General features: G+C 45.0%; 1 protein-coding gene across 1 annotated transcript in view; it reads right to left on the bottom strand.

Moving 5' to 3' along the window:
- pigk (phosphatidylinositol glycan anchor biosynthesis, class K) overlaps window positions 1–25,766 on the bottom strand; it is a 133,285-nt gene that overhangs the window by 69,078 nt on the left and 38,441 nt on the right. Inside the window, exon 9 of the mRNA XM_080195161.1 lies at window positions 21,103–21,275. Within this exon, the coding sequence (XP_080051287.1) occupies window positions 21,103–21,275 (173 nt within the window). The remainder of the gene's footprint in view (window positions 1–21,102; window positions 21,276–25,766) is intronic.

Below are 25,766 nucleotides of genomic sequence, written 5' to 3'. Positions count from 1 at the left end.
CTGAGGGGTGACCTTATAGAGATCTACAAAATAATGAGGGGCATAGACAAGGTAGATAGTCAATATCTTTTCCCAAAAAACTAGAGGGCATAGGTTTAAGGTGAGAGGGGAGAGATACAGAAGTGTCCAGAGGGGCAATTTTTTCACACAGGGGGTGGTGAGTGTCTGGGACAAACTGCCAGATGTAGTAGCAGAGGTGGGTACAATGTTGTCTTTTAAAAGGCATTTAGATAGTTACATGGGTACGATGGGTATAGAGGGATATGGGCCAAATGCAGGCATTTGGGATTAGCTTAGGCATTTAAAAAAAAAGGGTGGCATGGACAAGTAGAGCCGAAGGGCCTGTTTCCATGCTGTAAACCTCTATGACTATGACTCTTCTCCACCCTAATGCTGTAATCGCACAAATTTGGCATGACCAATCCACCTAACCTGCACAACTTTGGACAGTGGGAGGAAACCGGAGCACCCAGAGGAAGTCCACGTAGACACGGAGAGAACATGCAGACTTCACACTGACAGATACCCAAAACCAGAATTGGACCGGGGTCCCTGGTGCTGTGAGGAGCAGTGCTAATCACTGTGCCACCATGCAGTGAAGGTATCATCCTCCATATGAGACGTTAAAACGAATGCCCTCTCAGGTGAACAGAAAAGATGCCACGGTGCTGTTTCAAAAAAGAGACAAATTCTCCCCAGTTTTCTGGCCAATATTTGTCCCTCTACCAATGCCTAAAAGCAGATTGTCTGTTTGTGTGGCTCACTGTTACTGTGGGGGCTTGCTGTGCACAAATTGGCTGCAGTGTTTCCTAGATAGCAGACCCAGAGGCTGTTTTCCCCTGGCTGGGGAACCAATAACAGGGAAGTGCCTCAGAGCAAGAGGAAGATCATTTAGGACTGAAATGGTGAGAAAGATCTTCACTCTCTTTAGAATCTTTCGAACTCTCCACTGTGAGGAGTGGCAGTTGCGTCAACACTGAATATATTCAAGGTTGAGATAGACCGATTTTTGCTCTCTCGGGGAACCCAGGGAGATGGGAACCTGGGTGAGAAAGTGGAGTTGAGGCCAGAGATCAGCCATGCCGGGTCAAATGGCACAGCAAGTTCGAGGCCGCATTGCCTACTCCTGTTCCTATTTCTTAATTTCTTCAAACAATAAGTACTTCAATTACCAGCCATGATCGAATGGCGGAGCTCACTCAATGGACTGAATGGCATAATCCTGTTCCTATATACAACAAAGAGCAGTACAGCAAGGGAACAGCCCTTCAGCCCACCAAGCCTGTGCCGATCACGTTGTCCTATCTAGACCAACACTTGCATCCCTCTATTCCCGTCCGTTCACGTATCTATCCAGATAAATCTTAAATGTCGCAAACGTATCTGCCTCAACCATCTCACGTCATAGAATTATAGAATTCTACAGTGCAGAAGGAGGCCATTTGGCCCATCAAGTCTACACTGACCATAATCCCACCCAGACCCTATCCTCATAACCCCATGCACTTACTCTAGCTAGTCCCCCTGACACTTGGCAGTGCATTCCAGGCCCCCACTACCCCCTGTGTAAAAAACCTCCCCTGCACATCTCCACCGAACCTTTCCCCCCTTACCTTGAAGCTGTGCCCCCTTGTAATTGTCATTTCTGTCCTGGGAAAAAGCTTCCAACTGTTCACCTTCTCTATGTCCCTCACAATTTTATAAACTTCACTGAGATCGCCACTCAGCCTCCGCCTTTCCAGTGAGAACAATCCCACTTCATTTAATCTCCCCTCATAGCTAATACCCTCCATGCCAGGCAACATATCTTATGAACTTATGAACGAATGGTGCACTGGGGCATCATGAGGTCAAAAAAATGTTTTAGAAATGGAAGTCTTTCCTCACAAGCCTCTGCCCTCATTGTTACCGTCCACCAGAACCACAGAGGAACAATTCATTACTTCACGTCAAACTTCCCACCACCAAGCATCCCTTCCACATGAGTGCCCTGGAAGGAGGGCCCTCACTCTGTAGGACAGCCTGTTTCGGGGGGGGTTGGCAGGGGGCTGGGAACCGCTCATTAGGTCTCCATCAGGTACCAACATTAATGAAGTTCTAAATGCACACAGCAATCCAGGTCCTCTCAAATGACAGATGAACCTGAGCAGATGTAACTACTAATCTTCATATAAGCCCTACATTATAGTAATTAGAATGAAATGAAGAGCATCTGGCATGTCATTTACTACACCATTTTGTTTTTGAAATGTGTCTACATTTGCAGGCATGGGGGGAATATCAATCACACTCCATTCTTTAGGGGAGTCTAATACTTCCTTCTTTCTCCTCTTGCAAAGGTGCTGACACTTGTGGGCCCAGAGTCACCATCCAGCCCCTCCCCTGAGGTCCAATCTTCTTGCATGATACTGGGCAAAGTGTACTATGAGGTTACTCAACTGCGTGGGCCATCATATGATGAACTAACACAACCGCATCCAATAGTTGTGTCTAACAAACCTTCCAATAGGAACGGGTGGGGGCTCTTGGCATTAATCAGGATTGAAAAGTCTACCTTATGTTTCCTTCCTGAAGTCAAACCTTCTTTGCCCATTAGCTGACTCTAGATGAGATCAGCAGAGAGGACAACTCAAACCCAATCAGCTCAGTAACTCACTGACTTAATCAAGTCGGCACTCAGGAGGGTCAATGATGTTTACGTTCAACAGTATATCACTACAAGGGAATGCATAACACTAAACAATCATTCTTCAGTAATATTACAGGTCAAGAACAGCAAGGAGGCAGATATTTGATTTGATTTATTATTATCACATGCATTAGTGTACAGTGAAAAGTATTGTTTCTTGTGTGCCCTACTGATACAACATACCATTCATAGAGTATATAGGGGAGAAGGAAAGGAGAGGGTGCAGAATGTAGTGTTACAGTCACAGCTAGGGTGTAGACAAAGATCAGCTTAATATAAGGTAAGTCCATTCAAAAGTTTGACAGCCGCAGGGAAGAAGCTGTTCTTGAATCATTTGGTACCTGATCTCAGACTTTTGTATCTTTTTCCTGATGAAAGAAGGTGGAACAGAGAACGTCCGGGGTGCATGGGGTCCTAATTACACTGGCTGCTTTGCTGAGGCAGCGGAAAGTGTAGACAGAGTCAATGGATGGGAGGCTGGTTTCCCTGATGGACTGGGTTACGTTCGCAATTCTTTGTAGTTTCTTTTTCTCTGGGGATGGGGTTGGAGGATTGTACACCAGATTGGGTATTATACAAACATGCAAATTAGAAGCAGTCGGCTATTCAGCCCCTTCAGTCAGCTGATTTGATTGTGGCCTTGACTATATATCTACCTCACACTGCCCCCCCTCCTACCCCACTCCAATAACCACAAACTCCCTCCCATTTCACTCAAGAATCTATCTCCTTCTGTCTTAACAATAGTCAATGACTCTGTCACCGTTATTTTCCAGTCAAGAAAGTTCCAAAAATTCACAACTCAAAGGAAATTATTGTTCTTATCTCTGTCTTAAATGGAGACCCCCCTTCTTTTTAAACTTCCCCCCTAGTTCTAGTGTCCCCCATAAAGTGAAAACATCCTTTCAACATCCACTCTGTCAAGTTCCCTCAGGATCTTGTCTGTTTCAATAACTTCACCTCTCAGTCTTCTAAACTCCAATACACACAGGCCCAACCTGCCCAACCTTCCCTTGCAAGATAAAAGCTGCTCCCTCAATCCCTGGTAAATAAAGAGAAGAAATGGAGTCAAAAGAATTGGCATTTAGATGCCAGTTATAGTTTGGGTAGAGCAAGGCAGAGGTGGAGAGTCAGTGTTATGTAAGTGGAAACAGGCAGTTTTAACCATGCATCTCTTACTGAACCCATGACTGTCCTACGACCTCTCCTACAGACTGGTGATCGAACCTGTGACCTGCTTGTTCGTGTTACTCAGCTACGAGCCAACTCCCTACAAAACAGCTTCGAACTAAATATCAATAGCATTTCAGTGCACTGGCCTCAAGGCTTCTTTTGGATGTTGCTGTTGACCCATGGCTCGGTTGACTACTCTCTCACCTGTGCATCAGAAGGTCGTAGGTTCAGATTGACTTTAGAGACTTGAGCACAAAATGTAGGCCGACACTTCAGTACAATACTGAGTGCCGCACTGTCAAAGGTGTCGTCTTTTGGAAGGCACTTAAAGCAATGCCCCCTCTGGCAGGAGTAAAAGATCCCTTGGCTCTATTTCAAAGGAAGAAGGGTAGATACCTCCACCCCACCCCCTGGCCTATTCTGATCAATAATCACTTAAAAATAAAACAGATCATCACTCTGTAGTTTGTGTGAGTTTGCTGCATGTGAGTTGGCTGCTATCTTACAGCACTGGCCATACTTCAATGATGCTTCATTGGCCAAAAAGCACTTCTGAGATGTCCTGACATCAGGAAATGCACAAAGCTTTATTTTTAATCAGGGTTCCCTGAATTTGGCAACTGCCCTAACACAGCAACGGCCGTAACAGAGATAGAGCAGCTAAACCCACACCTCAAGTCTCAAGCGATGTTCTCCAACAAACAAACATCACAGCCACTCTGCGCACAGAATGAGCTGAAAACAATTGCCTTGGGTGATCCACTGGCACACCAGTTATGAAAATTGATATGGTAATTGCCTCAAATATTGGATGAAGCAAGATAAATCTATCTGAATTTCTAATTCACAGCGCAACCACCTAAAATGTCATCAGCACCTACAAAAAGGATACAAAAGAGCGTAATGATTTTGATAAACAGGCCACCATCAGACCTAATAAATCATCTCCCCTGTAGGTGTGAGAGTTATGGGCCTGACTCATAAAGTGGCCTGTTCCCTGGGAAACCATTGTTTCCTATTATACATTATAAACAGCAATGCAATCGCAATGCTGGCTTCTTTTAAGAGAAAATGTAGTTTCCTAAAGATATAAATCATTTTGTGTCATCCAGAAACCAAAGCTACATATGATTATGCAAAGATCATGAATGAGTTTGACAGAGTAGGGATAGGGGATGCTGCTTCTACTTGTGCAAGAGACCACAACCGGAGGCCATAAATATGAGACAGTCACTAATAAATCCAATCGGGAATTCAGGAGAAATCCTTTACCCAGAGGAAGCTTAGAATGTGGAGCACGTGACCACATCAAGTGGCTGATGCAACCAGTGTAGATGCTCAGTAAGGATTCTACTGCTTTTATAGAACAGAAACTGGCCGTCCCATCCAACAGACCCAACACAAACTCCCCTCTCATCCTACTCCAACCAATCTCATCAACACATCCTTCTGAACCCTTTTCCTTCATGTAACCACCTCCAAATCTAACTTCTTAAACCACTTAGAAAACGTCGGAAAACTCAGCAAGTCTGGGAGAATTCATAACAGGGAATAAAGAAATAGCTGAGTATTTTGCTTCAGTCTTCACAAAGGAAGACATGAATAACATACTAGAAGTGCTGAGAGAAACAAGTTTTAGTGAGGAGCTGAAGGAAATCAACATTAGTAGAGAAATGGTTTCAGGGAAATTGACGGGATTGAAGGTGGGTAAGTCCCCAGGCCCTGCTAATCTTCATCCCAGAGTATTTAAGGATAGCGGCCCAGAAATAGTAGCTCCATTGGTGGTCATTTTCCAAAATTCTTTGGGCTCTGGAAATAGGTCCTACAGATTGGAGGGTGGCTAATGTAAGCCCCGCTATTCAAAAAGGGAGATAGAGAGACAGGGAACTATAGACCAAGATCAGCATTGGAGAAATTGCTAGAGTCTATTATCATGGATTTCATTGTTCAGCATTTGAAAGGCAGTGCTGAATTCTGACAAAGTCAGCACTGATTTACAGGAGGGAAATCAGGCTTGATGAATCTATTGGAATTTTGTGAGCATGTAACTAGTAGAATTGTCCGAAGAGAATGGTGGATTTGGTTTATTAAGATTTCCAGAAGGCTTTCGACAAGGTTTCAGATGACTATATAAAGTACATGGGATGCAGGTAATGTCCTGAGATGGGTAGAAAGCTGGTTAGCTGATAGGAAGCAAAGAGTTGGCATAAATGGGTCTTTTTCCTGATTGGCAAGTCAGTGCCTAGTGGGGTTCTGCAGGGATCTGTATTAGGACCCCAACTGTTCACAGTATACATTAATGATCTGGAAGAGGGAACGGAATGTATTATCTCCGAATTTGTAGATGATACAAAGTTGGGTGGGAGGGTGAGCTGTGAGGAGGATACAGAGATGCTTCCGCGTGATTTGGACAGGTTGAGTGTGTGGGCATCTGGATGGCGGATGCAGTATAATATGGGTAAATGTGAGGTTATCCATTCAGTAGCAAAAATAGGAAGTCAGATTATTATTTGGATGGGTGTAAATTGAGAGAGATGGATACTCAGCAAGACCTAGGTGCCCTTGTGCATCAGTTGCTGAAAGTAAGCGTGCGAGTACAGCAAGCAGTAAAGAAGGCAAATGTTATGTTGCCTGCATAGCAAGAGGATCTGAGTAGAGCGATAGAGTCATAGAGGTTTACAGCATGGAAACAGGCCCTTCAGCCCAACTTGTCCATGCCGCTGTTTTTTTTAAACCCTAATCTAGTCCCAATTGCCTGCATTTGGCCCATATCCCTCTATACTCATCTTACCCACTAACTGTCTGAACTCTCTAACTGAGTACAGGGATAGGTATGTTTTGTTGCAATTGTATAGGGCGCTGGTGAGGCCATCTCTGGAGTATTGTGTGCAGTTTTGGCATCCTTATCTGAGGAAGGATGTCCTTGCTATACAGGAAGTGCGGTCAAGGTTTACCAGGCTGATTCCTGGGATGGCAGGTCTGGCATATGAGGAGAGATTAATTCGGTTCGGATTGTATTCATTGGAGTTTTATTTAAATTTGATCTGACCGAGGTGTGGATTTTTTTTAAACTTAATAACATACCAGAAGTTCTGAGAGTTTTAGTGAGGAGCTAAAGGAAATCAACATTAGTAGAGAAATGGTTTCAGGGAAATTGAAATAAGTCCCCAGGCCCTGATAATCTTCATCCCAGAGTATTTAAGGGTAGCACCCTGGAAATAGTGGGTCCATTGCTGTCGCTGGCTAGATCAGTATTTATTGCCATCCCTAATTGCCTTCGAGAAGGTGATGGTGAACTGCCTTCTGGGATCATGCAGTCCCTGAGGTGTAGGTACATCCATAGTGCTGCGAGGGAGGGAATTCCAGGATTTTGACCCAGTGACAGTGAAGGAATGGCCGATACATTTCCAAGTCAGGATGGTGAGTGACTCAAAGAGGAGCCTCCAGGTGGTGTGTTCTATAGCACAGGAGGCCACTCAATCCATTCGGCCTGTTCTAACCGTAGCTGCTCAATAAAGCAAAGAGCTCCAACTACAGTCCCATGCAACACCCCCACCCCACCCACCCACCTGCCCGCAAATGCTCTGCCTCCGTTTCAAATTCCTTATCCAATTCTATGCCATTATACTGTGGTGAAATGGACAAGGCCTGAGAAATTAGGTCCAACATAAAACTGGACATTTTAAATTAATACAGCTAAAAATTGCTTCTTTATGTTTACTACAGGTCAAAAGCCAACAGGGACACATACCAGAACTGTCTCAGAGCTCAAACAGGGGTGCTTCACGTTACAATAGGGATGTCATCATGACCCAAAAGCAGAGCCAGACTTTGTAGATATTGAACAGAGAGGCTCAAACTTTACAATGAAATAGTCGTCATGGCCGAAACTCATCAGGAGGTACTCAGCCAGAGGACATTACGATTGTGTATTCCCTAGTGTCAGCCAGACTCCCTGTCATTAACAATATCCTGGAAAGAATATGCACAACTTGGACGACCTGGGCTAACCTCATTGGGTGCTGTGACCCCCTCCATTCTGACACCCCCCCACCACCCCCACAGTCACCCCACTGGCCAAAAACCAGGGAACATTCAAAGAAGAAAAGAGACAAGACAAACTCCAGCAACGACGCCACCAAACCTACTGCGACCTGGGATGATGCAAGACGGCGTGCGGGATCCAACTCTGTGCTCAGAGGACCCTGAGTTCACCTGTCACTGTGAGTTCAGTGAATTAAATTCAATAGCCCACTCAATTTCACCAGACTGGGTAATATCTATTTCTCAGGCAATTAACCTAGTTTGGGGAACGTTAACTTAAATCTATTGTGTAAGGGTTATTTCTTTAGTCCGTGAATGTTTTTAATAAAACTCAGTTTGAACCACAGTCCTTTGTCTGTCTCGTAAAGTAAAAGCACTTGAGTAAATGTGATAAACTGGGTCAAAGTGTCTGTGTGGAATATTTCACAAACAACATTAGCCTCTATCTAAAAACTCATTTGTGATGAAGTCAGAATAAAGGTGACACCAAACCAAAGAGCCATGGAATCATTCCAGCACAGAAGGAAGCCCGTCGAATCCACCCGAGAGATATTGGGAAGTTGTGATACATGCGACATTAATGATTTCAGGGCCAGGTGGGGAGGCAATGGCCCAGTTGTATTATCACTAGACTATTAATCCAGAAACTCAGTGAGCTCACCTAGGCCCCATCCCTGTAACCCCCTGACACAAAGAGGCAATTTTGCATGGTCAATAGGCCCAACCAGCAAATCTTTGGACTGTGGGAGGAGATGGGGCACCTGGAGGAAACCTACGCAGACGCGAGGGGAACGTGCAGACTCCACACAGGCAGAGGCCGGAATTGAACCCAGGTACCTGGTGCTGTGAAACAACAGCAACTGGTGGAATACAAATTCAATTTTAAAAAATTTAGAATTAAGAATCTACTGATGACCATGAAACTATTGTTGATTGTTGGAAAAGCCCATCTGCTTCACTAATGTACTTTTGGGACAGAAATCTACCGTCCTTACCCGGTCGGGCCTACATGTAACTCCAGAGCCACAACAATATGGTTGAATCTCAACTGCCCTTAGGCAACTAGGAATGGGCAATAAATGCTGGCCAGCTAGTGACACTCATGTCCCACGAATGAATAAAAAATAAAGTGACTCCAGCCCAATCCTTGGGCAAGTTTATAGTCAAGGCTCCCTCTTTCTTCCACACTTAGCCACCTACCCTCTTTCATCCACCCGATTCCTTTGCTGTTTGCCTCTCTAGAGCAGATGGGGCAGTTTTAATGTGAATGGTCTGATCGAGCAGGAAGGGTGGCAGTTTTTGCTCTGGAATAAAATCAAGGCTTTTTTTAAAATGAGCCTTTTATTTTAGTTCGAGTTCTGAGAACAGGGAATGGGACAAGAGGGGAAGGATTTAAATTGGTGACAAATGAATTTAAAAATCAGATATGAAGCGAAATCGTTTTGCTGAAAGATGAAGAAATGCTTGGAATAATCTACCACACAGGCTGGTAGAGACAGAAATACTGCAGTCACCCAAAGTACAGACAGAAGCTATCACAATCCTTCCCTGTCTGAAGCTTTCTCCAAGCTCTATAATCCTCCCAGCTCTCTGTAGTCCTCCAATACAGACCTCCTGCGCAACTCTGATTGCTGACATCTCAGCCCTGGCAGCCATGCCTTCGACTGACTAGTCTCTAATCTTTCGGTTTGGCTCAGTTGACTGGACGGCTGGTTTATGATGCGGGATGATGCCATCAGCACGGGTTCAATTCCCGTACCAGTTGAGGTTATTCATGAAGGCCCCATCTTCTCAATCTTTGTAGAATCACAGTATCCCTACAGTGCGGGAGGTGGTCATTCGTCCCACTGAGCCTCCACCGACCACAATCCCACCTAGGCCCCATCCCCATGACCCCCCCAACACATAGGGGCAATTTAGCACAGCCAATAGACCAAACCTGCACATCTTTGGACTGTAGGAGGACAGCAGAGCATCTGGAAGAAACCCATGCAGACATGGGGAGAATGTGCAAACTCCACACAGACAGAGGTTGGAATTGTCCTGGCGCTGTGAGGCAACAGTGCTAACCACCGTGCCAACCCATCTTGCCCTCTCCTGATCTGTGATGATCCTCAGGTTAAAATCGCCACCAGTCAGCTCTCCCCCTCAGAGGGGGGCAGCCTGTGGTCGTCTGGGACTATGGTGACTTTACTGTTACCCGAATCTTTGGAAGTCTAAATCTAAAAGCTATATCTGATCATGGTTTGAACCCCTGGTCTTTTCTTTCTTGCAATGATTCCTCCCTGTGCAAGCCACTGAAGCGGGACTCGAAACATCACAGTATAGGAAGTTAATGACAGAAAAACTAGCTGTGTAATGAAAGCACTGCCTTTTCCTTGCTGGCTCATTTACCAATTACCTTAAATCTGCACTTTCTCGTTACCAATCCTCCCAGCTACTAGAAACACTTCCTGCTGTAAGGCCTCATCATTTCGAGTACCTCGATTAAACCTGCAGTTTCACCAATAAGCTTCTGCAACTAGCTTTTAATTTTCTATATCTTCAACTTCAATTACCTTTGGAGAGGTTTTGATTTTGGTTAGGCCAATGGCTCTTTACATTAGGAAGCGGCAGACCACAGCTATTGGAAAGCAGCTGAGCTGATTAACGGGGACAGGATTCATAATAGAAAGGTTTACATTAATATTGCACTGATCACAACTTCTCAATATCTCTCGGGTGGACGCAATGGGCAAATTGGCTTCCTTCTGTGCATAACTGACTCTCTGGAATGATGGCACAGTGGTTTGCACTGCTGCCTCACAACACCAGTGAGCCAGGTTCAACTACCAGCTTGGGTCACTATCTGTGCGGAGTCTGCACACTCTCTCCGTGTCTGCGTGAGTTTCCCCTGGGTGCTCCAGTTTCCTCCCACAGTCCAAAAGACGTGCTGGTTAGGTGCAATGACCATGATAAATTCTCCCTCAGTGTACCCAAACAGGCGTTGGAGTGTGGTGACTAGGGGATTTTCAAATGCAGTGTTAATGTAATCTACTTGTGACACTAATAAACAAACTAGGGTGGCACAGTGGTTCGCACTGCTGCCTCACAGGGACTCAGGTTCGATCCCAGCCTCGGGTCACTGTCTATGTGGAGTTTGCACGTTCTCCCCATGTGTGCATGGGTTTCCTCCACATGCTCCAGTTTCTTCAAACAGTCTGAAAGACGTGCAGGTTAGGTGGATTGGCCGTGCTAAATTGCTCCTTGCTGTCAGGGAAACTAGGAGGATAAATATGTGGGTTTATTGGAATAGAGCCTGGTTGGGACTCTTGTCAGTGGCCTCCTGCTGCACTATAGGGATTCAATGATTCAATGATTCAGTGCCATCTTTATTCTGATCAGGATATTTGACTATGTTAAAGGCCTTATGCAAATCCGAGTCGCTGTTAATCCGAGGCAAATGACCTTTAGAGGGCCAAGTGGCTTTTTCACATCATTAACTTCTCATACTGTGCTGTTTTGAGTTCCGCTTCAGTGGCTTGCACAGTGAGGAGTCACCGCGAGTAAGATTAGCGAGAAATACACAGTGCCTGGTTTTCAAAAAAAAGGAGAGAGGGGGACACCTACTGGAAAGCAGTCGTGACACACGATTACTTGGTGCATCATTGCACTTGGTATTTACCTCACCTCTTCATGCCCATGTCACCACTTTGTGTTTCACCACCATCTGCTCATGGGCAATTAGGGATGGGTAATAAAATGGTGGCCTAGCCAGCGATGTCCGTATCCCGCAAATCAACCAAAAGAAACCACTTTGGTCCAATATTTTTAAAAAAACGACAAAATTGAAAGCAGGGGGCATTTTGCGCCACTGCTGGAATACATATATCAAGGTAGCAATGCAATTTCCTCTGTCCGAGATAATTAGTTGGTGTGAAAATTACATCAGTGCTTTCATATAGTAATAGAATTATGTAGCAATGCAGGACGCCACTCCACTCACCATTTCTGCTGCTGGCTTTTTGAAAGACAGTCCAAATAGTTTCCACTCCCCCACTGTGTTTCAAATATTTATTCCATCCCCTTTTGAAAGTTATAACTGAATCTGCTGCCATCCCTCTTTCTATAGCAGTACATTCCAGATTGTAACACTCTGCATGATGAAAACACCTCCGCTCTGATGCATTGCCAATTACAGGAAATCTGTGCCTTCCCATCACGGACCCTCCTGTCAACCAGAACAATTGCTACCCTTCGACTAGCTAGACCCCTCATTATTTTCAGCACTTCAACCAAATTTACATTTTAACCAAGAAGTAATCGGAACAAGGGCGAAATCTCAAACGTGTGAATTAAGAGGGGTAGGCCACTCGGCCCCTCAAGCCTGCTCCACCATTCAGGGACGTCATGACTGATCCTATTTTGAACCACATCGGCCACGATTGAATGGAGGAACAGACTCGATGGGCCGAATGGCCTAATTCTGCTTCTATGTCTTATGGTCTTTGACCTCGAAGTCGCATTCTCTCCTACCCTCAATAACTTTGCCACCCTTGCTTATCAAGAAACTATCGAGCTCTGTTTTAACAGTATTCAAAGTCTCTGCCGCCACCACCTTTTGAGGGAAGGAGTTCCAAAGACACACAGCCCTCAGAAATAAGTTCTCCTCACCTTTGCTTTAAATGAGCGACCCCTTAGTTATACATTCTCTTGCAAGAAGAAACATTGTCTCTACATTCACCCTCAGAATCTTGTACGTTTTATGTTTCAATCAAGTTGCCTCTCACCCTTCTAAACTCCAGCCAATACAAGCCTCCCCTGTGCAACTTTCCCATTCTAGGTATTAGATCAGTACTGTAAACATTCTCTGAATAGTTACACATTTATATCCTTCCTTAAAGGAGATTAATACTGTACACAGTACTCTAACTGTTCTCTCACCAATGCCCTGTTTAACTGAAGCATAGCTTCCAAGATAGCGCCAATGCATTGTGACTTCTTGCAAGCATATCCTCTAATTTTATCTTCTACTCTCGTTCTATGCTCTTAAAACTCTATTCTAACTCACTTTTGAATGGATCTACCTTATATTAAGTTGATCTTTCGCTACACCCTAACTATGACTGTAACACTACATTCTTCTGCACTCCTATGCTTTATGTGTATAGCACAGAGGAAACAACACTTTTCACTGTATATTAATACATGTGATAATAATAAATCAAATTCCTACTTTTATATCCTCTTGCAATAAACAATAACATTCTATTAACTTTCCTAATTACGTGCTGTGCCTGCATTCTGACTTTTTGCACTTCATCCATTAGGACATCCAAATCCCTCTACGTCTCAGATGTGGACAATTTCACATCTGCCCACATTACACTCTATTTGCCTGATTCTTGCCCAATCACTTAACTTATCTATGTCCCTTTGCAGCCTCCTTATATCCTCTTCACAACTCACTTTCCTACCAACATCACCAAGTTTAAAGACCATACATTCAGTCCCTTCATCCAAGTCATTTATATAACTTGTAAACAGTTGAGGCCCTGGCACTGACCCCTGTGGCAGACCACATGTTACATCCTGCCAACCAGAAAACCAATTATGCCTATTTGTTGTTTCCTGTTAGCCAGCCAATCTTCTATCCACGGTGACAAAGTAGAAAGGGTCGAGAGCTTCAAGTTTTTAGGTGTCCAGATCACCAACAACCTGTCCTCGTCCCACTATGCCGACACTATAGTTAAGAAAGCCCACCTATGCCTCTACTCTCTCAGAAGACGAAGGAAATTTGGCATATCCAGTACAACTCTCACCAACGTTTACAGATGCACCACAGCAAGCATTCTTTCTGGTTGTATCACAGCTTGATATGGTTCCTGCTCTGCCCAAGACCATAAGAAACCACAAAGGGTTGTGAATGAAGCCCAATCCATCACGCAAATCAGCCTCCCATCTGTTGACTCTGTCTATACTTCCTGCTGCCTCAGAAAAGCAGCCAGCATAATTAAGGACTCCACACACCCCAGACATTCTCTCTTCCACCTTCGTCTGTCAGGAAAAAAATACAAAACTCCAACCGACTCAAGAACAGCTTCTTCCCTGCTGCCATCAGACTTCTGAATGGACCTACCTTGCACTAGGTTGATCTTTTCTCACACCCTAGATATGACTGTAACACTACATTCTGCAGTCTCGCCTTTCCTTCTCTATGAATGGTATGTTTTGATTGTATAGCATGCAAGAAACAATACTCTTCACTGTATACTAATATATGTTACAATAATAAATCAAACTAAATCAATACATGACCCCACATACCATTGGCTTTTATGTTTCTCAATAACCTTTGATGTGGCACCTTATCAAATGCCTTCTGGAAATCTAAGTACAGTACATCTACTGGTTCCCCTTAATCCACATAATATGGATTGCACCAGCCCAAGAAGGCTGCTCATCACCACCTTCTCAAGGACAGTTAGGGAGGGTGATAATCGCTGACCTAGCCAGCTAAGTCCACATCCCTTGAATGAATAAAAGAAAAAACATGTTACCTCATCACAGAACTCCAATAAACTGGTTAAATAGTCATTTACTAGTACAGAACTTGAGTTTTGCAGAAAAGAAAACATATTTTGTTGAAGCTTTTCACCTTGCACTCATCAGGACAATTCACAAGAATACAAGAAAGGGAAAACAACATAATTATCCTGCATGAAAAGATGGCATTGATTGGTTGGCAAATGGACTCTGACTGGTAGAGGCATTGCCATGGAGAATGCACCAGTCCATGGTGACTGATAGTTAACTGGTAATCTTAGTTTGACATTTAAACCAGGCAGCTTGACTGATTCGTCAAGGCATTGCCAAGAGGAATGAACCAACAAAATGAGAGGCAGCTTTTCGCTGGTTTATCCCTCAGAGCAATGCACTAAAAAAAAGGCTATGCATGTCGCAGGGAATCAGCAAAAACACTAAATAATCTTCAATAATTACAGCCTTTAAATGTAACGGAGGAAGGCACGAACATCATACCTTTCTCTAAGCATAAATAATGATGAAAATCTTCCATTAATGAAACCAGTTCAAACTGAATATGTTAGGGAAAGATAATATTGATCCCAGGACACCGAGAGAGACATGGCAATAGAGTTTTGGTTAGCGTTGCCGCCTCATAGCCAGGGGACCGGGTTCAATTCCCAACTTGGACACAGTCTGTGTGGAGTTTGCACATTCTCCCCGTGTCTCCAGGTGCTCTGGTTTCCTCCCAAAGCCAAAGATGCACAGGTTAGGTGGATTGGCCATGCTAAATCGCCCCTCAGTGCCCTAAAACGTGGTTAGGGGGATTAGTGGAGTAAATGCATGGAGTTAAGGGAATGGGGTGGGGATGGGCCTGGGTTAGATGCTCTGTTGGAGAGCACACTCGATGGGTTGAATGGCCTCCTGCACTGAAGGGATTCTATGATTCCAGAGTGACAGACCTAATGAGAGTCACTGAGTCAGTAAGCAATACAACTGTAAAAAGGGTGAGGTGATGTTCAAAATTATCAAGTCCTGTTTGTCTTTAAAACTGTGTGGTATAGTTGAATCAATAAATTTGAGAAATAAAAATTAATTATAGATTTAAAAGCTCAACATTAATGAATCACGTTCACAAACAATGTCAAGCCGGTGGAGGCAGTTGATTTGCAAGAATTGGCTCAAAAATGACATGGTGAGTTGGACAAAGTGAGCAGAAAATTAACACATGAACTTTGACATCAGTAAATGTACTCAAGCTGTTGACATAGCTAAGGACAGACCAGCATGAGGCCCTAGGCTTCCAGAAGATTCAATGCCAAATGTTGCGCAAACAATTCACAGCAAAGAGCTGAAAAAATATCAAACAACAGTCAAAATACACGAGTAACAAAACAATTCTCACTTGTAGCACAAACAGGCTGAAATTTCTGTTTTAATATTTACAATAACATCACACTAGAGGGAGTTGTACACATAGTTCTGCATAAATAAAACACCTCCTTTATATTGCATTCTGTATCTGAAGATCTGCCTGTAAAAGTCAACAAATAAAATGAATTATCGCTCTCTAGTCAATTAAATATTGAGTCCAGAAGGCTCAGTGCCAGCTCCAGGATTTGGCACTTGACAGCATTCAACATCTGATATTGAGTTTGACAACTTGAGAGCAGAACCTCTACCTCCATTTTATTCAGTGTGCGTTTCTTCTGCTTTCTTTTAAATGTTCTTTTACAGGCTTGTTTCTTGCTTTATCCCTTCTTTCTGTATTCCGATGGTTGCTATACAGCCATTCGTTCATCTCATAGAGACATATAGCGCAGTAAAGGCCCTTCAGCCCATCGAGTTTGCACCAGTAATATCTTTGATTTTGATCTGATTTATCGTCACATGTAATAGTATACAGTGACAAGTATTCCTTTTTGCGCACTATACAAAGCATACTGTTCGGAGAGAAGGAAGGGAGATACTGCAGAATGTAATGTTACAGTCATAGCTAGAGTGTAGAGAAAGATCAGCGTAATGTGAGATGGACCTAAAATGAGTTAGAGTAGGGTTTTAAGAGCCTAGAACGAGAGTAAAAGATAAAATTAGAGGGTATGCTTGCAAGAAATCACCACGCATCGGCGCCATCTTAGAAATAATGCTTCAATTAAACAGAGCATTGATGAGAAGCTGTTCTTGGTTCGGTTGGTATGTGTCTTCAGACTTTTGCATCCTTTTCCCGAAAGAAGGTGGAACAGAGAATGTCCGGGGTGCATGGGGTCCTTAATTATGCTGGCCGCTTTGCCGAGGCAGCGGGAAATGTAGACAGAGTCAATGGATGGGAGGCTGGTTTGTGTGGTGGATTGGGCTACATTCAGGATCCTTTGTAGTTTCTTGTGGTCTTGGACAGAGCAGGAGCCATACCAAGCTGTGACACAAACAGAAAGAATGCTTTCTATGGTGCATCTGTAAAAGTTGGAGAGTCGTAGCAGACATGCTAAATTTCTTTAGCCTCCTGCGAAAGTAGAGATGTTGATGGGCTTTCTTAACTAAAGCAATGGCAATGGGGACCAGGACAGGTTGTTAGTGATCTGGATACCCAGAAACCTGAAGATCCACTTTGTCCCCTTTTGATGTAGACAGGGGCACGTTCTCCAGTATACTTCCGAAGGCAATAACAATCTCCTTTTTATTGACATTTAGGAAGAAATGATTGTCGTTGCACCAGTTCATCAGATTCTCTATCTCTTTCCTGTTGTCTGTCTCATCATGTTTGAGACCTGACCCACTGCGGTGGTATCATGAGCAAACTTGAAAATCAAATTGGAGGGGAATTTGGCCACACAGTAACAGATGTATAAGGAGTACAGTAGGGGGCTGAGAACACAGCCTCATGGAGCATCGGTGTTGAGGATGATCGTGCAGGAGGTGTTGTTGCCTATCCTTACTAATTGTGGTCTGTGAGTTAGGAAGTTCAGCATCCAGTCACAGAGGAAGGAGCTGAGGGCCAGGCCACGGAGTTTGGACATGGGTTTCATGGGAATAATGATGTTGAAGGCTGAGCTGTAGTCAATAAATAAGCATCTGACATAAGTGCCCTTGTTATAGGTGTTCCAGGGTTGAGTGCAGGGCCAGGGGGATGGTAGGCAAACTGTAGTGAATCCAGGTAGTCCTGGAGGCTGGAACTGATTTGTTACATGACTAACTTTTCGAAGCACTTCACAATAATGGATGTCAGAGCCACTGGCCGATAGTCATTAAGGCACACTACCTGGCTTTTCTTTGGCACACGGATGATGGTTGTCTTCTTGAAGCAGAGAGAGACCTCAGGTTGTTGTACGGAGAGGTTAAAGATGCCTGCGAATGCCCCCACCAGCTGATCTGCGCAGGATCTGAGTGCTCGTCCGGGTATCCCATCCAGGCCAGTCGCTTTCCACGGATTGGTTTTCAAGAAGAATGATCTGACATCTGTGATGGTGACCTCGGAAATCAATCAGGCCGAGGCTTCCAGGAAAGGCGCGCTCTCACTGACCACTTGCTCAAAATGGGCATGGAATGTTTTGAGCTCACTGCGTTGGAGCCGGCAATTTTAAATGCCTTCAACTTGTAGCCTGTTACATCTTGCAGAACTTGCCATAGTCGGTGGGAGTCAGTGTGGCTAGCCTGGGACTCTAGCTTAGTTCAGTACTGTCTTTTAGCATCTTTGATGGTTCTCCGCAGATCATATCTGGATTTCTTGTTTAGATCAGTGTTGCCTGGCTTGAACATGTCAGACCCAGACTTCAGCAAGAAATGGATTTCCCTGTTCATCCATGTGGGTTTCCGGTCGGGAAACGCATGGATTTGCTTCTTTGGCACGCAGTCTTCTACATACTTACTAATGAAGTCAGTTAGCGTAGTGGCATCTCATTCAGGTTGGCTGCTGAGTTCTTTAATGCGTAATGTGATATATGAACTTCAGTGTGATGCCAAGTATATAGGTCGCACATCCCAAAGACTGGCGGATCGTAAACAATACATCCCCACCACTGTTTGCGGTGGGCAAGGTACAGACTCTGCTTGCAAAACTCAAAACATTGTGTTGAACATTAAATGTGATTCTGTAATTGGACAATATTTGCTAAATAAATCCCAATGATGTGCTAAATATTACACTGACAATCTGACAAGCATGTGTGTGTACTGGAAGCTACATACATTAATAAATAAGACCCGATTCTTTGCAGACAGAAGAACACATTGCACCTGTTTCAGCTAAACAAACTAACTGATCTCCATCCACTGATTCATTCCTCGGGGCAGTATCTTGACCACAGTCAAGCTGCCTACTCTGAATCTCAAATATTGCTTGTCAATTAACTATCAGTCATCATCAACTGGTGCATTCTCCATGGCAATGTCACTACCAATACAGTCACTTGACAACCAATCAGCACTCCCTTCTGATGCAGTATAAAGTTGTTGTCTCCCCTGATATTGTTACTCTTACAACTGTCCTGATGAGTACAAGATGGAAAGCTTTGGCAAAATGTCTTTTGCAGCAATTACACACCTACATTGTTACATTCATTCTACCCTTAACGCTTACATTCGTCACACTGCCCTGGCTCAGGAAAACAACTGATACACTCACCAACAGCAACTCATTCCAAACTCATTCTCAGGCAGCTAATATACACAGACCCATTCTCACACACACTCATACAGGTGTACGGACGCACACAGACACCTATGCAGATGCATGCATACACCGACATGAGACTGCATGCATGCACACACACACACACGCACAAGCAGACATACATGCACACACAAGCAGACAGAGAAAGACAAACACACTCGCAGACAGAGAGACACACAGGCTCGCAGGCAGACAAATAGACACACACTCACAGGCAGACAAATAGACACACACTCACAGGCAGACAAAGAGACACACAGACTCGCAGGCAGACAAAGAGACACACACTCGCAGGCAGACAAAGAGACACACAGACTCGCAGGCAGACAAAGAGACACACACTCGCAGGCAGACAAAGAGACACACAGACTCGCAGGCAGACAAAGAGACACACAGACTCGCAGGCAGACAAAGACACACACACGCGCAGGCAGACAAAGAGACACACAGACTTGCAGGCAGACAAAGAGACACACACTCACAGGCAGACAAAGAGACACACAGACTCGCAGGCAGACAAAGAGACACATACTCACAGGCAGACAAAGAGACACACAGACTCGCAGGCAGACAAAGAGACACACACTCACAGGCAGACAAAGAGACACACAGACTCGCAGGCAGACAAAGAGACACACAGACTCGCAGGCAGACAAAGAGACACACAGACTCGCAGGCAGACAAAGAGACACACACTCACAGGCAGACAAAGAGACACACAGACTCGCAGGCAGACAAAGAGACACACACTCGCAGGCAGACAAAGAGACACACACTCGCAGGCAGACAAAGAGACACACACGCACAGGCAGACAAAGAGACACACACTCGCAGGCAGACAAAGAGACACACACTCGCAGGCAGACAAAGAGACACACAGACTCGCAGGCAGACAAAGAGACACACAGACTCGCAGGCAGACAAAGAGACACACACTCGCAGGCAGACAAAGAGACACACACTCGCAGGCAGACAAAGAGACACACACTCGCAGGCAGACAAAGAGACACACAGACTCGCAGGCAGACAAAGACACACACACGCACAGGCAGACAAAGAGACACACAGACTTGCTGGCAGACAAAGAGACACACAGACTCGCAGGCAGACAAAGAGACACACAGACTCGCAGGCAGACAAAGAGACACACACTCACAGGCAGACAGAGAGACACACAGACTCGCAGGCAGACAAAGAGACACACACTCACAGGCAGACAAAGAGACACACAGACTCGCAGGCAGACAAAGAGACACACACTCGCAGGCAGACAAAGAGACACACACTCGCAGGCAGACAAAGAGACACACACTCGCAGGCAGAGAGAGGGACATATACTCGCAGGCAGAGAGAGGGACATATACTCGCAGGCAGAGAGAGAGAGACACACTCGCAGGCAGAGAGAGAGAGACACACACACTCGCAGGCAGAGAGAGAGACACACACACTCGCAGGCACAGAGAGAGACACACACTCGCAGGCACAGAGAGAGAGACACACACACTCGCAGAGAGAGACACACACTCGCAGGCAGAGAGAGAGACACACACTCGCAGGCACAGAGAGAGAGACACACTCGCAGGCAGAGAGAGACACACACTCGCAGGCAGAGAGAGAGACACACACTCGCAGGCACAGAGAGAGAGACACATACACTCGCAGAGAGAGGCACACACTCGCAGGCAGAGAGAGACACACACTCGCAGGCAGAGAGAGACACACACTCGCAGGCAGAGAGAGACACACACTCGCAGGCAGAGAGAGACACACACTCGCAGGCAGAGAGAGACACACACTCGCAGGCAGAGAGAGACACACACTCGCAGGCAGAGAGAGACACACACTCGCAGGCAGAGAGAGACACACACTCACAGGCAGAGAGAGACACACACTCGCAGACAGAGACTCACACTCGCAGACAAAGAGAGACTCACACTCGCAGACAGAGGGAGAGAGAGGCACACACACACACACACACACACACACACACACACACGCACACACACACACACAGAGACCCACTTACTCTGGTTCGGTTTCAGTGTCATTCGGGGTCAGTTGGATGATGTCGGTTGTTATTTCCACCTTGCGGACACTGCCAAAGAAGTCTGTAATGAGGACGCTGTTGGGGTTCCTCTGGAATAGATCAGTCCTGTGCCCAGGGGTAGAAACGCACAGGCTCGGGGGACAAACTTTGAACTGGAAGATAAAAAAGCCAAAGATTAATGCAGAAGCAAGAAGCTCCTCGCAAAGGCATTAGAACATGTCTGTCACAGTTTGCAAGTACAGATATCATAGCTGGTCCCGCAATTTCCCAAATTGGTTTACCCGACTAAAATATCCCGATAAATCTGTTGGCAAGTATACGACAAAACCGTGACGGCCATTCAGTCCGTTGAGCCCAGGGTATCATTCAATTAGATCAGTCACAGGTTAAAGGGACCAATCTCCTCTCTGAATCCCATGGACTGAAACCCCAGTTCAGACTGACAAAATTCTTCTGGATCAGACAGTGCCGAGGGAGTGCTACACTGCCAGATATGCCATTATCTGTGTGAGACATTCAACCGAGATCCTGCCTGCTCTCTCATGTGGATAACAAAGATCCCATAGCACTAATCCAAAGGAGAGTCATCACGGTGCCGTAGCCAATATTTATTCCTAAACCATCATCATAAACTAGCAAATTATCTGGCAATTATGCCAAACATATTTGCTGAACTTGCTTTGTGCAGAATGGCTGCCACATATTCTCCAGTGACAGTGACTACAGATCAACGTCATCACCCGCTGTTAGGTAACTTTCTGAGCTCCTAAAATTGGTAAAGATGTTACAAAGCCAGGGAATGATGGTAAAAAGTTATAAATCTCTTTACCACTCCTAGGGTGCATGGTAGCATAGTGGTTAGCACTGCTGCCTCACAGCACTGGGGTCTCAGGTTCAATTCTCGGCATGGATCACCGTCTGTGTGGAGTTTGCACGTTCTCACGCGTATGCGTGGGTTTCCTCCCACAGTCCAAAGATGTGCAGGTTAGGTGGATTAGCCATGCTAAACTGTTTATTAGTGTCAGGGGATTAACTAGGGTAAATGGGATTATGGAGATAGGGATTGTAGTTGGTGCAGACTCGATGGGCTGAGTGGCCTTCTCATGCACTGTAGGATTCTATGATTCTAAAATCCATTCCTTGGACGGCACAGTGGTTAGCACTGCTGCCTCACAGTGCCAGGGACCTGGGTTCGATTCCCAGCTTGGGTCGCTGTTTGTGTGGAGTCTGCACATTCTCCCCGTGTCTGCATGGATTTCCACCATTTGCTCCAGTTTCCTCCCACAGTCCAAAAGACGTGCTGCTTTTTTTTTATTCCTTCATAGGACATAGGCGTCTTTGGCTGGCCAGCATTTGTTGCCCATCCCTTGTTGCCCGAAGGGCAGTTGAGAGTCACATGTAGGCCAGGCTGGGTAAGGATGGCAGATTTCCTTCCCTAAAGGACATTGGTGATCCAGATGGATTTTTCCAATAATTGACAATGGTTTCATGGTCATCTGGATTCGTAATTCCAGATTTTTTTTTATTGAATTCAAATTCCACCATCTGCCATGGCAGGATTCGAACCCAGGTCCCCAGAACGTTAGCTGAGTTTCTGGATTAATAGTTTAGTGATTATACCACTCGGCCATCGCGTGGTGCATTGGCCATGCTAAATTCTGCCTTAGCAGGTGGGGCAAAGTGTGGCCAGACGGGGATTTTCACAGTAACTTAATTGCGGTGTGAATGTAAGCTACTTGTGACACTAATAAATAAACTTTAAACTTAAAAACTTAATCAGCCCTCATGTTTCCACACAGCTTGGTGTCAAAAATTCTAATACTTCTTTGAAGCAGCTTAGGGATATTTAGGATACATAGAAGCTGCAATTCAAATGCGGGTTTTAGTTGTTAAAGGCTACTGTTTAAATTTCAGCGAAGGTATTTGTGTTCCAATTCTTTAGAAAGATCAAGATCTTGGAGATGTGCGCAAGAGGTTTATCAGAACGGCACCAGTTATTTAGAAACATAGAAGATAGGAGCAGGAGGAGGCCTTTTGGCTCTTCGAGCCTGCTCCACTATTCATTACGGTCACTGCTGATCATCCAACTCAATAGCATAATCCTGCTTTCACCCCATAACCTTTGATCCCATTCACCCTAAGTGCTATATCCAGCCGCCTCGTGAATACATTCAATGTTTTGGCATCAACTACTTCCTGTGGTAATGAATTCCACAGACTCACCTCTCTTTGGGTGAAGAAATGTCTCCTCACCTCCGTCCTAAATGGTCTACCTTGAATCCTCAGGCTGTGACCCCTGGTTGTGGACTCCCCCGCCATCGGGACCATCCTCCCTGCATCTGCCGTGTCTAGTCCTGTTAAAATTTTGTAAGTCTCTATGAGATTCCCCCCCCTTCATTCGTCTGAATTCCAGCAAAAACAGACCCCACCTGGTCAACCTCTCCTCTTACATCACGGAGAGATGGAGAGTTATATGGAGAAATTAGAGAAAGTGGGATTGGGCTTCTTCGAGCAGAAAAGTTCAGAGGAGATTGAAGAGAAATGGTCAAATTCTGAGGGTTTATTTATATAGAGAATAGGTAGTGACAATGGTTTCCGTTACCCAAAGGACGCAGATTTAAGATAATTGTCCAAACACACCGAAGGAAGTGGAGGGATTTTTTTTTACTTAAAACGCAGTAAGATGCAATAATCTTGAACGCACAGCCTGAAAGGGTGGCGGGAGCAGATCAAACAGTAATTTGATGTGGAGTTATACTTAGACAGGAAATATGTGCAAGGCAATGGAGAAAGAGGAAAGTGGGGCGAATTGGGAAGCTCTTTCAAAAAAGCCGGCAAGGGCACAATGGGCCGAATAGCCTCCCCTGCAGCAGGATACTGAATTTGATGATCAGCCACGGTCAAAATGAATGGTGGAGCAAGTTCAAAGGGCGAAATGGCCTACTCCTGCTTCTATTTTCTATGATGTGGAGATGCTGGCGTTGGACTGGTTTCATAACGTCAGGTTAAAGTCGAACAGGTTTGTTTGGAATCACGAGCTTTCGGAGCACTGCTCCTTCATCAGGTGAATGGAGGTTAGTTCACAAACACGGCATATATAGGCAAAGGCACAATTGCAAGAAAATTACAGACTAGAATGTGAAGAATGGTTGGAATGCGAATCTTTACAGGAAACAAAGTCTTTTCAGGGAATCAAGTCTTTACAGTTACGGACAGTGTGCGTGGTGAGAGGGATAAAGAGATGTGAATTGTCTCAAGCCAAGACAGTTATGAGATTTTGCAAACCATAGCAGTATTTTCTATGTTACTATGTGTTCTGTCTGATTCAATAATAGATGTGAGAAGCCTCTTTCTTCAGATCATGGCTGATCTCCACGTCCCTTTGTTCCACATCCCTTGGTGATCTTCCCTAAAGACTTGTCAGTATCAGTATTGAAAATTTCAACTAAACCCTCTTCCAAGTCTCTTTTGAAGGAGCTACAGATTCTTCTTTATCAGAGTTTTATTGTTCCTTCCATTTACAGCGGGAAGGTTGGCATCAAAACCATTTGACCAGCTTGTGAAATTAGAACCTGAAGGCTGAGTTTGTGGAGATTGTAGGGTAACAAATCTCTATTGAGAGCGGCAGTATGTTCATTCCAAAGATGTTGAACCATTTGAAAGTGGGGGCACGGGTGGCACAGTGGTTAGCGCTGCTGTCTCATAGCGCCAGGGACCAGGGTTCGACTCCCAGCTTGGGTCAATGTCTGTGTGGAGTTTGCACATTCTCCCCATGTCTGCATGGATTTCCTCCGGGTGCTACAGTTTCCTCCCACAGTCCAAAAATGTGCATGCTAGATGTATTGGCCACGTTAAATTGCCCCTTAGGGGACTGGAAGAGTAAATACGTGCGGTCATAGGGGTAGGGGCTGCGTGGAATCGTTGTCAGTGCAGACTGGATGAGCCACATGGCCTCCTCCTGCACTGGAAGAATTTTTTGATTCCACTAACTGCTAAGTGAAAAAAAATTACTCACTAGTTATCTTGTTTTTATTTTAATTCTTTCATGGGATGCACACAACATTGGCAAAACCAGTATTTATAGCCCAATCCTAACTGCCCTCAAAAAGCTGCTGATCAGTTGCCTCCTCTTAAACCACTGTTGTTCCTCTGGTATGACTATACTCACAGAGCTGTGTCAGGGAAGAATCATAGAATCCCTACAGTGCAGAAGGAGGCCATTCAGCTCATCAAGTCTGCACCAACCACAATCCCGCCTATTCCTGTAACCCCTCATATTTACTCTGCTAATCCCCCGATACTCGTGTTAATTTAGCACGGCCAATCAACGTAACTCACACATCTTTGGTGTGGGAGGAAACCCAAGCAGACACGGGGAGAACGTGCAACAAATTCCACACGAAACCGGATTTTAACTCAGGTCCCCGGCAGTGAGGCAGCAGTGCTAACCACTATGCCACTGTGCTGCCCCAAGGAAGGGGTTTCCAGGATTTTGACCCTGCAAAATGAAGGAACAGATCTATGGTTACAAGTCAGAACAGGATGTGACTTGGAGGGGAACTTTCAGCTGGTGGTGTTCCCATGTGTCTGCTGCCTTTGTTCTTCTGGATGGCAGCAGTCATGAGTTTGGAAGATGATGCCTA

This window comes from Carcharhinus amblyrhynchos, chromosome 9 (assembly GCF_965287045.1).
Source record: "Carcharhinus amblyrhynchos chromosome 9, sCarAmb.v2.hapA, whole genome shotgun sequence".
NCBI lineage: Eukaryota > Metazoa > Chordata > Chondrichthyes > Carcharhiniformes > Carcharhinidae > Carcharhinus > Carcharhinus amblyrhynchos.
Note: the sequence above shows the minus strand (reverse complement) of the source record. Positions and strands in the feature narration are given on the sequence as shown.